The sequence below is a fragment of the Phascolarctos cinereus genome, unplaced genomic scaffold (assembly GCF_003287225.1).
Source record: "Phascolarctos cinereus isolate Bilbo 61053 unplaced genomic scaffold, phaCin_HiC Scaffold_8;HRSCAF=390, whole genome shotgun sequence".
Classification (NCBI taxonomy): domain Eukaryota; kingdom Metazoa; phylum Chordata; class Mammalia; order Diprotodontia; family Phascolarctidae; genus Phascolarctos; species Phascolarctos cinereus.
Window position 1 is genome coordinate 65,990,443 of NW_027556291.1, and position 12,478 is coordinate 66,002,920.

General features: G+C 46.7%; 1 protein-coding gene across 1 annotated transcript; it reads right to left on the reverse strand.

Annotated features, from left to right (window-relative positions):
* Nucleotides 1–235: 235 nt before the first annotated feature.
* Nucleotides 236–12,216, reverse strand: LOC110194772 (adrenodoxin-like). Its single transcript, XM_020967293.2, has 4 exons — nucleotides 12,013–12,216; nucleotides 8,892–9,016; nucleotides 5,649–5,778; nucleotides 236–578 (listed from the first exon to the last, which is right to left on the reverse strand). Exons 1-4 carry the CDS (start codon nucleotides 12,165–12,167, stop codon nucleotides 485–487), a joined length of 504 nt encoding a protein of 167 aa, XP_020822952.1. The 5' UTR covers nucleotides 12,168–12,216; the 3' UTR covers nucleotides 236–484.
* Nucleotides 12,217–12,478: the final 262 nt, after the last annotated feature.

Here is a 12,478-nt window from a genome sequence, read left to right on the forward strand (position 1 = left end):
GTGAAATCTGCCTCTGCCAATTTCCCCCAATAGAGCTTGAAACAAATATGATGTAGTAGAAATCATCTGGTTATCAGTCTGCTACTCCCTAATTGTGACCTCAGTTGAGTCAGTTCCTTTCTCTGGGCCTCAGTTTCTTCATCTGTAAAATGGAAATAAAAACACTTGGCTTTTTGTGAGTCTCAATGTTTTGGGAAAGCATACAAAACAAATTCTAAGGATAACAATTATTTATTAATATTTTAAAACTCTTCCCATGGCAGAGGTCACAAGGAGAGACACATTTTTCTCCTTCTTGCCACTTCACTGTGGCCTAGTATTTACCTTGTCCACTGTGCCAGAATAGGCACCCAGTTCAGGGTGAGAAATGGGTTTCTCACTGTGGGAAGTGGAAGGAGAAGAGATCAGCATTGGTGGGCACCATCCCTTCTCCCCCCAGCCTTCCCCTGCCCCTGCCCCTGCCTGGATTCCAGAGCTGCTCCTGCTACTTGGATCCAGAGGTGTCAGTCTCCATGGGGACCCAGAGGGTCTGTTTGTCCATAGCTTTGGTCATACACAGCTGGCAGGCCAGACGAGACCTAGGAAAAGAAAATGGCAGAATGTAGTGGCAAGAGACCTGGCTGGGAAGTGAGAGAATGAGTCCCAGTTCTGGCCCTGGCTCCCTGTGTGACTTTAGCTAAGTCTTGGGGCTTCAATTTCTTCACCTGTAAGGTGAGCAGGTTGAAATGATCAAGCTCTAAGGTCCCTCTAAACTCTGATGTTCTAAGTGTCCTGCCAGCCTAGAAATTCTGTGTTCTAAGATCCCTCCCAGCTTGAAAATTCTGTCTTCTAAGATGTTTCATGGCTGGGACATTCATTCTTTGTTCCAAGATCCCTCCTTGTTCTCACATTACATGCTATGAGGGCCCTTCCAGTTCTGCCATTCTGTGTTCTAAGACTCCTCTCATCTCTAAGACATTCTATAATTTTCCCAGTTCTGACATTCTCTCTTCTAAGACTTCCCAGCTATGACATTCTGTGTTCTAAGGTCCCTCCCAGCTCTGACATTTTCTCTTCTAAGACTTCCCAGCTATGACATACTGTCTTCTAAGTTTCCATTCCAGCTCTAATATTCTCTGTTCTAAGGCACCTCCCAGTCCTGACATTCTCTATTCCAAGGGCCTCCCAGCCCTTAGACATTCTATATTCTTTCAATTCTGATATTCTCTGCTCTAAGTCCCATCCTGGATCTTACCTTCTATGTTCTTAGATCCTTCCCAGCTCTGACCTTCCCTGTTTCAAGGGCCCTCCCAGCTCTGACATTTTCTCTAACACTTCGCAGCTATGACATTCTGTGTTCTAGGGTCCCTCTCAGCTCTGACATTCTCTGTATTTAAGCACCCTCCAAGTTCTGACATTCTCTCTTCTAAGACTTCCCAGCTATGACATTCTGTGTTCTAAGTCCCCTCCCAGCTCTGACATTTTCTGTTCTAAGGCACCTCCCAACTCTGATATTCTGTGTTCTAAGGTTCCTCCCAGCCCTAACATTCTCTATTCTAAAGGCCCTCCCAGCTCTGCCATTCTGTGTTCTAAGACTCCTCTCATCTCTAAAACATTCTATATTCTGTATTCTTTCAACTCTGATATCTCTGTTCTAAGGCCCCTCCTGGCTCTCACCTTCTAGGTTCTTAAATCCTTCCCAGCTCTGCCCTTCTCTGTTTTAAGCGCCCTCCCAGTTCTCACATTCTATATTCTAAGACTTCCCAGCTATGACATTGTGTGTTCTAAGGTTTCCTCCCAGCTCTGACAATCTATGTTCTAAGTTTCCTCCCAGCTCTGACCTTCTCTGTTTTAAGCACCCTCCCAGCTCTGACATTCTCTGTATTTAAGCACCCTCCCAGCTCTGACATTCTCTATTGTAAGGGACCTCCCAGCCCTTAGACATTCTATATTCTATATTCTTCCAACTCTGATATTCTCTGTTCTAAGGCCCCTCATGGATCTCACATTCTATGATCTTGGATCCCTCCCAGCTCTGCCCTTCTGTTTTAAGTGCCCTCCCAGCTCTGACAATCTATCATCTAAGACTTCCCAGCTCTGACATTCTGTTTTCTAAGGGCCCTCCCAGCTCTAACATTCTGTGTTCTAAGGTCCCTCACAGCTCTGACATTCTGTTTTAGGCACCCTTCCCAGCTCTGACATTCTCTCTTCTAAGACTTCCCAGCTCTGACATTCTCTGTTCTAAGGCCCCTTTTGGCTCTCACATTCTATGTTCTTAGATCCTTCCCAGCTCTGACCTTCTCTGTTTTAAGAGCCCTCCCAGCTCTGACATTCCCTGTTCTAAGACTTCACAGCTCTGACATTCTGTGTTCTAAGGCCCCTTCCAGCTCTGACATTCTCTGTCCTAAAGGACCTCCCAGCCCTTAGACATTCTATATTCTTTCAACTCTGATATTCTTTGTTATAAGGCCCTTCCTGGCTCTCACATTCTATGTTCTTAGATACTTCCCAGCTCTGCCGTTCTCAGTTTTAAGTGCCCTCCCAGCTCTGACAATCTGTGTTCTAAGGTCCCTCCCAGCTATGACATTCTCTGTTCACAGGTCCCCCCCAGCTCTGACATTCTCTATTCTAACACTTCCTAGCTCTGACATTCTGTGTTCTAAGGCCCCTCTAAGCTCTGACATTCTGTGTTCTAACGTTCCCTTCCAGGTGTGACATTCTCTGTTCTAAGGCCCCTCTTGGTTCTCACATTCTATACTCTTAGATCCTTCCTAGCTCTGACCTTCTCTGTTTTAAGAGCCCTCCTAGCTCTGCCATTCTGTGTTCTAAGACTTCTCTCATCTTTAAGACATTTTATATTTTGTCTTCTTTCAACTCTGATATTCTCTGTTCTAAGGCCCCTCCCAGCTCTGACATTCTCTTTAAGATTTCCCAGCTCTGACATTCTGTGTTCTAATGCCCCTCTCAGCTCTGACATTCTGTGTTCTAACATTCCATTCCAGCAGTGACATTCACTGTTCTAAGGTCCCTCTTGGCTCTCACATTCTATGTTATTAGATCCTTGCTAGCTCTGACATTCTGTGTACTAAGGCCCCTCCCAGCTCTGACATTGTGTGTTCTAAGGCCCCTCCCAGATCTGACATTCAGTGTTCTAATGTCCCTCCCAGCCGTGACGTTCTCTTTTCTAAGACTTCCTAGCTCTGACATTCTGTGCTCTAAGGCCCCTCTCAGCTCTGACATTCTGTGTTCTAAGGCCCTTCTTGTTCTCACATTCTATGTTCTTAGAGCCTTCCTAGCTCTGACCTTCTCTGTTTTAAGAGCCCTCCTAGCTCTGCCATTCTGTGTTCTAAGACTTCTCTCATCTCTAAGACATTTTATATTTTGTCTTCTTTCAACTCTGACATTCTCTGTTCTAAGGCCCCTCCCAACTGTGACATTCTCTCTAAGGCTTCCTAGCTCTGATATTCTGTGTTCTAATGCCCCTCTCAGCTCTGACATTCTGTGTTCTAACATTCCCTTCCAGCTCTGACATTCTCTGTTCTAAGGCCCTTCCTGGCTCTCACCTTCTATGTTCTTAGATCCTTCCCAGCTCTGACCTTCTCTGTTTTAAGTGCCCTTCTCTATTCTATGGCCCCTCCTGGATTTCACATTCTATGTTCTTAGATGGTTCCTAGCTCTGACCTTCTCTATTTCAAGTGCCCTCCCAGCTCTGACATTCCGTCTTCTAAGACTTCCCAGCTCTGGCATTCTGTGTTGTAAGGCCCCTCCCATCCCTGACATTCTCTGTTCTAAGGCCCCTCCCAGCTCTGACATTCCTGGTTCTAAGGTCCCTTTCTCCATTATGCTGCAGGGAGATACTATAACACAGTGCTTAGAGATCCAACCTCAAAAGCAGAAGTTTGCTCTTCCAGTCTCTGACTTGATGGCTGAGTGACCCTGGAGAAATGACTTAATCTCTCAGTGTTCTGGTCAAATCTCTATGAGCACAAGTTCCAAAGAAGTTGCTGACTTACATTATTAGAAAGTATTTCCTCCTGTGAGACTTCCCCAAACTGATAAAATCACTTGACTCCCTAAGTTTTCTTCCCCTTAAAGAATTTGGGGAGTAGATAGGAGAGACCAAGTAGCCCTGGGCAGGCCTAGTGGCATCCCCACAGCGTGGCTGTCCCTAACAAGAGCCACCTTTGCCCTCTATTCCTTTCACTCCCTTTTGATCCTAGAAGAGCTGGATCAATAAACAATCCTTATTTTTAAGCAGCTTCTCTGTGCCATACCCTGTACCAAACAATGGGTGTGGCTGTCTCTGTCCTTGAGTAATTTACATTCTACTAGGCCAGGGGAACCTGTGGCCTCGAGGCCACATGTGGCCCTCTAGGTCCTCAAGTGTGGCCCTTTGACTGAGTCCAAACTTCAAGAACAAATCTTCTGATGTTCCATATTCTAAGGGTCCTGCCACAGAACAAATCTGCTGTGAAGTTTGGATTCATTCAAAAGGCTGCACTTGAGGACCTAGAGGGCCACATGTGGCCTTGAGGTCATAGGTTCCCCACCCCTATACTAGGGGAAAAATATGTCCACAAATTTTAAAAGTAAAGTTATATATACACACACAGAGTGATGGTAGGGAGGGGTCACTAGCAACTGGGAGAACCAGGACAGGCCCCTCAAAGAGGTGGTTCTTAGCTAAACCTTGGAGGGCTCGAAGCCTTTCAAGAGGCAGAGGTGAGGAGAGGGTATTCCAGGCACAGGAAATAGAATACCACATATGGAAAAACAATGAGCATTGAGTATGTGAAGGGGAGTTATGGGTAATCAGCCTAGAGGGATAAGACTGGAACCAGGTGGGAAGAGCTTGGCAATGGTGAGCCACCGAAGTTTCTTGAATAAGGTAGTGACATGAAGAATATCAATATTGCAGCTCAGTAGAGAATGGGTTGTAAAGGAAGAAATTGGAGCTAAAGAGATCAGTTAGGAGTCTACCACAGTAGGACAGAAGAAAGATGACAAGAGCTTTAGGATGGTGGTTGTGTGAATATAGAGCACATGGATATAAAATCTATTTTACAGGTAGAATCAACAACACTTAGCAACTCATGGGATATGGGCAGTGAGGGAGAGGGAAGAGTGGGATCCCAAGGTTGCAGACCTGGGTGCTTGGAAGGGTGGGGGCACCCTCAACAAAAATATGGAAAAGATGTGGGTTTGGGGAGAATAGAATGAGCTGTTTGCACAGCTTTAGTTTGAGATGCCTCTGGGCCATCTGGGGAGAAATAATGGGACCGTAAATAATGGAGGATAGATAATGGAGCATAGATAAAGGACCTCAGAGGTGATTGACTCCAACTCTCTCATTTTACAGATGAGCACACTGAGGTCCAAGGAGGTTAGCTGACTTACCCAAGGTCACTAAGGTAGCAAGTATCAGGAGCTGGATTTGAACCCAAGTCCTTTGGTTTCACAAAGATGCAGGACTTGTGCTCAGGAGAGAGATGAGGGCTGGATATGAAGATGAGACAATCATTTGTATAGAGAGGGAAATGCAGGCCAGGGACCAATGGCTTGTGTCCTCAACCCAACCTTCATGCCGCAGAAGACCAAGAGAGTCTGTGGATGCAGGCTTTCCCTCCCAGCTCTACCCACTTCCACCTTGGTTGAGATAAAATACCTACGTGGCTGTGACACCACAGGTCAGGTCCAGAATGTCCAGCTCCTCCTCAGAGATGGGGCCTAGCTTCTGGAAGACTTCCTTCTCTAGGATGAGGTGGCAGGTAGAACAGGTCAGAGTCCCTTCACAGATCCCTAGGGTGAGAAGGTTCATGGGGCTGCTTGTACTCACCTTCTCCCTGGCAGTCAGATTATTGCCCTGAAGTCACCCAGGCCCAAAACCTGGGGCCTGCTTCCATCCTCTGAACATGTTCTTTTCCTCCAAGGACACTACAGACAACTCAGAAATGTGCCATTCAGATAGACATTATCTGGGCCTCATTTTCCTTCATTGCCTCCAAACTGTCCACCTCAAATCTCAAGGCACCAGTCAGAGTTCTTTGACCCAACCACCCACCCACTTGGGCTTCCAGAACTCCAACCCTTCCTCAGGCACATCCCATGGGCTCCTCATTTACCACATGATTCCCTCCCTCTACCCACAACTGCCATTTGCTTTCTCCCTCCCCCTCATTCATACTATTGTTCTCCAATCAAGGGATCACTGACTCTTCACATCCTGAGTGATCCTGGAGCCGGATCACAGGTGAGTAATCAGAGCAAGAACTTAAGAACCTAGGTGGACCTACAGTTCTATCACTAAACACCAGAGTCTTACAGCTAGCTTATAGGGGCTAGAGCCAACAACTGTCTACTGAGCTACAACCAGGGGCAAGTCTTCAGTTGTGTCGCCTAGACTTAAATCAGGGTCTGGAGCCTCCAAAGCTCAGACCAGAAGGGCAGCAATCAGACCATGCCCTAGATCAGACCTCTTAGAGCCTAATGAACGTTTACAGCTCAGAGCCTGAGATACTTGAAGCATTCAGTACTCAAAGGAAGCATTGGCAGGATCCAATCAATAGAGATTAGGACTATACAAGGTTCCAACATCTCCTGTCCCAGAAGTTCAAAGAAGTTGGCTCTAACACAAAGCCTCAATTTAAGAAGTAAGGCTGAGAGAATAAGTAAATAAAAAAGACACTAATGATAAAGAGCTACTGTTGGCTTAGGGATGCCAAAGACACAAACCCAGAAGAGAATGACTCCAAAACATTTATAAGCAAAGCCTCAAAGAAAATGCTTGGCCACAAGGTCAGCTAGATTTCTTGAAAGAAATGAAGCAATAATTTTTTGAAAAAGTAATTTAAATGATATTATAAAGAAAATGACATCTCTAGATGAAAGAATTGAGAGAAAAAATAATTAGATACACAAAAGTAACAGATTCCCAAAAAGTTAGAATGGGCCAAATAGAAGGCAATGGCTCCATGAGACACAAAGAAACAGTGGAAAAAAAAAAAGTCAAAAGACTGAAAAGTAGAAGAAAGCATAAGGTATCTCATTTCAGAAACAATTGGCCTGGAAGACAGATCCAGGAGATACAATGTAAGAATCACTGGACTACCTGAAAGCCATGATGAAAACAACAACCACCAAGCCTAGATAGCATATGTTAATTTATCATGAATGAAAACTGCTCAGATCTCTTAGAATCAGAAGGAAAACTCCATAAGTCACCTCCTGAAAGAAATCCCAAAATAAAAACTTCCAAGACATCATAGCCCAAATCTATAGCTTCCAGGTTAGAGGGGAAAAAATCTATAAAATGAGATGTTTAAACTAGCTGTCCCCTGAAGTCCCTTATGATCTTTACCTTAAAGACCTTAACAGCGTTCTATTGCCCACTAAATCTGAATTCCTTTGCCTGGCACTGAAGATTCTCTCCAAAGGTTGCTCTGCTTTCCACTGTCATCTCCTATTTTTCTCTTCCATGAATTTATGCCGTGTCCAAACTGGAATCCTCTCTACACTCTGAATATGCCACATGCTTTCCTGTCCCTGTGCCTGGATAACAGAGGAAAAGATGCCAGCCAAGAGCATGGTAATAATAATGAGAATTCCCATTTCTTTAGAAGTTTTAAGATTTACAAATCACTCCTCACAACAATCCTGAAAGTCAGTTAGTGCAGGTAATACTATCACCTTCATTTTAGAAACTGGGAAACTGAGGCTGAGAATGGCGGTGACTTGCCCAAGGTCACATAACTGCTAAGTGGAAGAGGTGGTATTTGAGCCGAAGTCCCCTGATTCTGAGCCCAGTGCTTTGGCCACTACCATTGCAAGTTGGCACCTTTTCTGCAACTTACAGTCTTGGAGTTGCTTGGGGCACTGCCCAGAATCACACAGCCAGTATGTGTTAGAACTAGGATTTGAACTCGGTTTTCCTAGCTCCAAGACCAGCTCTCTATCCATTGTGCTTGCTACACTGCCATCACTCTCTGTGCACCCAGAAAACAACTGTATAAAACAGAATAGAATAAGGTAGTAGAGCCAGCCTCTGGCCGGGCTCCTCTCAGTTCTTTTAGTTCTAGAGTCAGAGGAACACAAAATCTCTGAGTTATAAGAGATCTCAGAGGCTCTCAAATCCAACATACGTGAACATTGTAACATCCCCTTTGTAACATGGTTGATAAGTGATCGTCCTAAAGAGAGCCACCAATAGGGACATTGCTAGCTCACGAGGCTATACATTTTACTTTGACCTTGTGCCTACATTGGCCTTCTACCCATTGGTGCTAGGTCCAGGTTGAGGTGAAGGCTAGGTGAACCTTCTGGAGTTAGGCAGAAGTCAAGTCACTCTTCCCTATGACATCTCTTCAAATACTTAAAGACAACTATCATGTCTCCCCCCCCCCTTCACCCCCCAGGTTTCTCTTCTCCAAACTAAACATTCCCAGTTCCCTCATATGGATTAAACCAAAGTCCTGTGCCATCCTCTACCTCAGAATAAGCCACAAGGTGTCAATGTCTTGACTAGATTGTAGCACCAGAATTGAATAGAGTAATGTCATGGAATCCTAAATTTTGAGTTGGAAGATAACAGAGATCATGGAAATCCAAGACCTTTGTTTTACAGATGGGGACATGTCCATCAGGCTCTCCAGATGTGATCTGAATTGGGCAGGATATGGAGGCCATCTCCTCCTGCATTCTGGGTCTTGGGGGTTGCTGTATCCCATTGTTCAATTATATAGAGATAGCAGGCCATGAAGACCCCTAGGTTCCCTCCTCCCCATCCCCATTCCCTCCACCCCAAACTCAAGGACTATAGTCTAGCTGCCCTTGGGTTGTTTGTTTTGGGGAAAGGGGATGAGGGAAGGCCTGAGGGTGGGTGAGTGGACACTGATCCCAGGGCCCTGGTTACCTACCGAAGCCCAGGAAGTTCAAATTGTGCTTTAGCACCAACTGGAGCATGTTTTCACCCTCCCTCACAGGAACTGTAATCTTCTTCCCCAGGTGGTTTATGAGATTCACTGTCAATTGCTCCTGGGGACTGAGAACATAGGTATGGTCAGCCTGGAACTATCCACCTCCTTATCGTGGCATACACATATCTGCCCAGATCCCACTCATACAGCCCAGTGGGGACATCTGAGACTCCCCCTCACCCCCGCCTCGCCAGGACCTGCTCCTCTGTGTGCTTAACTTCTGGACCTGCCTGGACATTCTCTGTTCTGTGGTCCTTTCCAGCTCAGACGTTCTCTGTTCTAAGATCCCTCCCTGTTCTGACATCCTGGGTTCTGGGGTCCTTTCCAGCTCAGACATTCTCTGTTCTAAGATCTCTCCCTGCTCTGACATTCTCTGTTCTGGGGTCCTTTCCAGCTCAGACGTTCTCTGTTCTAAGATCCCTCCCTGCTCTGACATCCTCTGTTCTGGGGTCCTTTCCAGCTCAGACGTTCTCTGTTCTAAGATCCCTCCCTGCTCTGACATCCTCTGTTCTGGGGTCCTTTCCAGCTCAGACGTTCTCTGTTCTAAGATCCCTCCCTGCTCTGACATCCTCTGTTCTGGGTCCTTTCCAGCTCAGACGTTCTCTGTTCTAAGATCCCTCCTGTTCTGACATCCTCTGTTCTGGTCCTTTCCAGCTCAGACGTTCTCTGTTCTAAGATCTCTCCTTGCTCTGACATCCTCTGTTCTGGGGTCCTTTCCAGCTCAGACGTTCTCTGTTCTAAGATCTCTCCTTGCTCTGACATCCTCTGTTCTGTGGTCCTTTCCAGCTCAGACGTTCTCTGTTCTAAGATCTCTCCTTGCTCTGACATCCTCTGTTCTGGGGTCCTTTCCAGCTCAGACGTTCTCTGTTCTAAGATCTCTCCCTGCTCTGACATCCTCTGTTCTGGGGTCCTTTCCAGCTCAGACGTTCTCTGTTCTAAGATCTCTCCTTGCTCTGACATCCTCTGTTCTGGGGTCCTTTCCAGCTCAGACGTTCTCTGTTCTAAGATCCCTCCCTGCTCTGACATCCTCTGTTCTGGGTCCTTTCCAGCTCAGACGTTCTCTGTTCTAAGATCTCTCCTTGCTCTGACATCCTCTGTTCTGGGGTCCTTTCCAGCTCAGACGTTCTCTGTTCTAAGATCTCTCCTTGCTCTGACATCCTCTGTTCTGGGGTCCTTTCCAGCTCAGACGTTCTCTGTTCTAAGATCCCTCCCTGCTCTGACATCCTCTGTTCTGGGGTCCTTTCCAGCTCAGACGTTCTCTGTTCTAAGATCCCTCCCTGCTCTGACATCCTCTGTTCTGGGGTCCTTTCCAGCTCAGACGTTCTCTGTTCTAAGATCCCTCCCTGCTCTGACATCCTCTGTTCTGGGGTCCTTTCCAGCTCAGACGTTCTCTGTTCTAAGATCCCTCCCTGCTCTGACATCCTCTGTTCTGGGGTCCTTTCCAGCTCAGACGTTCTCTGTTCTAAGATCTCTCCTTGCTCTGACATTCTCTGTTCTGGGGTCCTTTCCAGCTCAGACGTTCTCTGTTCTAAGATCCCTCCCTGCTCTGACATCCTCTGTTCTGGGGTCCTTTCCAGCTCAGACGTTCTCTGTTCTAAGATCCCTCCCTGCTCTGACATCCTCTGTTCTGGGGTCCTTTCCAGCTCAGACGTTCTCTGTTCTAAGATCTCTCCTTGCTCTGACATCCTCTGTTCTGGGGTCCTTTCCAGCTCAGACGTTCTCTGTTCTAAGATCTCTCCTTGCTCTGACATTCTCTGTTTTCTAAAGTTTCTACTACTTCTCATCCAGGTGACTTGCCTAAGGTGATACTTAGTAACTAGTAAGTAGCAAAATCAGATTATGAACCCAAGCCCAACCAAGTTACTCTCAATAGCATCCAACTACTTCCCAAGATCCTGGGCGTGTTGTCAGCTAGGGGGAAGGCTTTATGGGAATGAGATGCCTTGAAGGGGATGGCACCGGCTAGCCAGAAGGACCTGTCAATGGAGAGTTGTCTGCAGCAGCCCCGCCGTGGATACTAGCAGAGCCTTGGGGGAGGGGCTGAGATGCTGTCCATTAGTGGAGCGAGGTGGGAAGTGACTGGACACCACCATCGTGTCCATATTAGGGATGAGAGAGAGCAGAGGATCCAGGAGCTCAGAGCTTAAGGGAAGAGAATTAACATCCAGATAAAACCAGATTTAAGTGCCAATTCTTCCTTTTCCTAGCTGTATGGCCCTGGGAGGTCATTTGCCCCTCTGAGCCTCATTTCTTTCTTTCTTTTTTTTTTTATTGACTAGGCAATGGAGTTAAGTGACTTGCCCAGGGTCACACAGCTAGTAAGTATTTTAGGCTTTTTATGTGTCTGAGGCCAGATTTGAACTTGGGTCCTCCTGAATCTAAGGCCGGTGCTCCATCCACTGTGCCACCTAGCTGTCCCCGAGCCTCATTTCCCAAGCTGAGCTAACAAAATTGGTTTTGTTTACTTTCTTCACAAAGAATTACTTTAGAAATGAGAGAAGGAAGTGGTATGAGCTGAGATGCCAATCATCCAGTCTGTTTTTAAGGGGTCATGCCACAGGTCAAAGGGTCTAAGGACTCAGGACTTTCTAAGGTGAGGCCATGTAACATTTTCTGGGTGCTGATGGCCATTTCACAGTACAAGGAGGTACAATGAAGGGGTTAGGGATGAGATAAGAGGTGGGAGCAGAAGGGACCTTGAGGCTATTCAAACTTGGGCCCAGGAGGCCTTGGATGGGTGCTTCAGCTCTCCCTCCTCCAAGCAAGGCCACTCATAAAAAGTAAGAGTTATAGATCACAGAAATACAGTGTTCAGAGTGGGAAGGGATCTCAGAGATCATCTAGGCCACCGTTTTCATTTTACAGATGGGGAAACTGAGGCCATCGATGGGGTAACTACAGAATGCCAGAGCTGGAAGGCACCTTAGAGATCACCTAAGCTAACCTCTCATTTTACAGATGGAGAAACTGAGGCCCAGAGAGGTGAAGTGACTGGGCCAAGGTTACCCAGTTCTCTTCCCTTCCCCCCACAATGTGTCCAGGGGAGAGAGGCCCTACTTACCCAGAATCTTGAATCTCATCTTGGAGTAGCCGAGTGGTACCAAACATCCTCCATGGCTGCACCTTGGTGGGGAGTAACCAGACCATGGTAGACAAGCACCTGACCAGGCTGGATGACAGAACCTGGGTAAGACCCCGGGCCAACTTGGGCATCATCTGTCTGGGGACACTGGACACCTGTCTTTCTCCCTTCTCTGACTCCCTGGTGTGAGGACAAAGGAATAAAGGGAGAGAGGGAGATAGGCAAAGAAATACCCCTAGGAGCCAGCCTCCAGAGGGGTGTGGCCAGTCCATTTTATCAGAAACTTGGGAGAGAAGGAGGAGAATTGGATGGGGGCTGGGGGAAGAGACCCTATGAGCCATCAATGAGTCTGGAGCCAGAACAGAGGAGAAAGGAGACAGAGCAGAGTTGCTCCATTTGAACCCCAGGGGTTCTCACTGAGCTATGGAAAGAGGCAGCTCCTTGA

What these genes read in the sequence shown, in the direction of transcription:
- LOC110194772 (XM_020967293.2), bottom strand. Translation starts at nt 12,167, where the DNA reads ATGATGCCCAAGTTGGCCCGGGGTCTTACCCAGGTTCTGTCATCCAGC. An exon ending in GATGAGATTCAAGATTCTGG is followed by an intron (nt 9,017 to 12,012) that starts GTAAGTAGGGCC and finishes CTATGTTCTCAG; the next exon opens with TCCCCAGGAGCAATTGACAG. An exon ending in ACCTGTGGTGTCACAGCCAC is followed by an intron (nt 579 to 5,648) that starts GTAGGTATTTTA and finishes TTCTTTTCCTAG; the next exon opens with GTCTCGTCTGGCCTGCCAGC.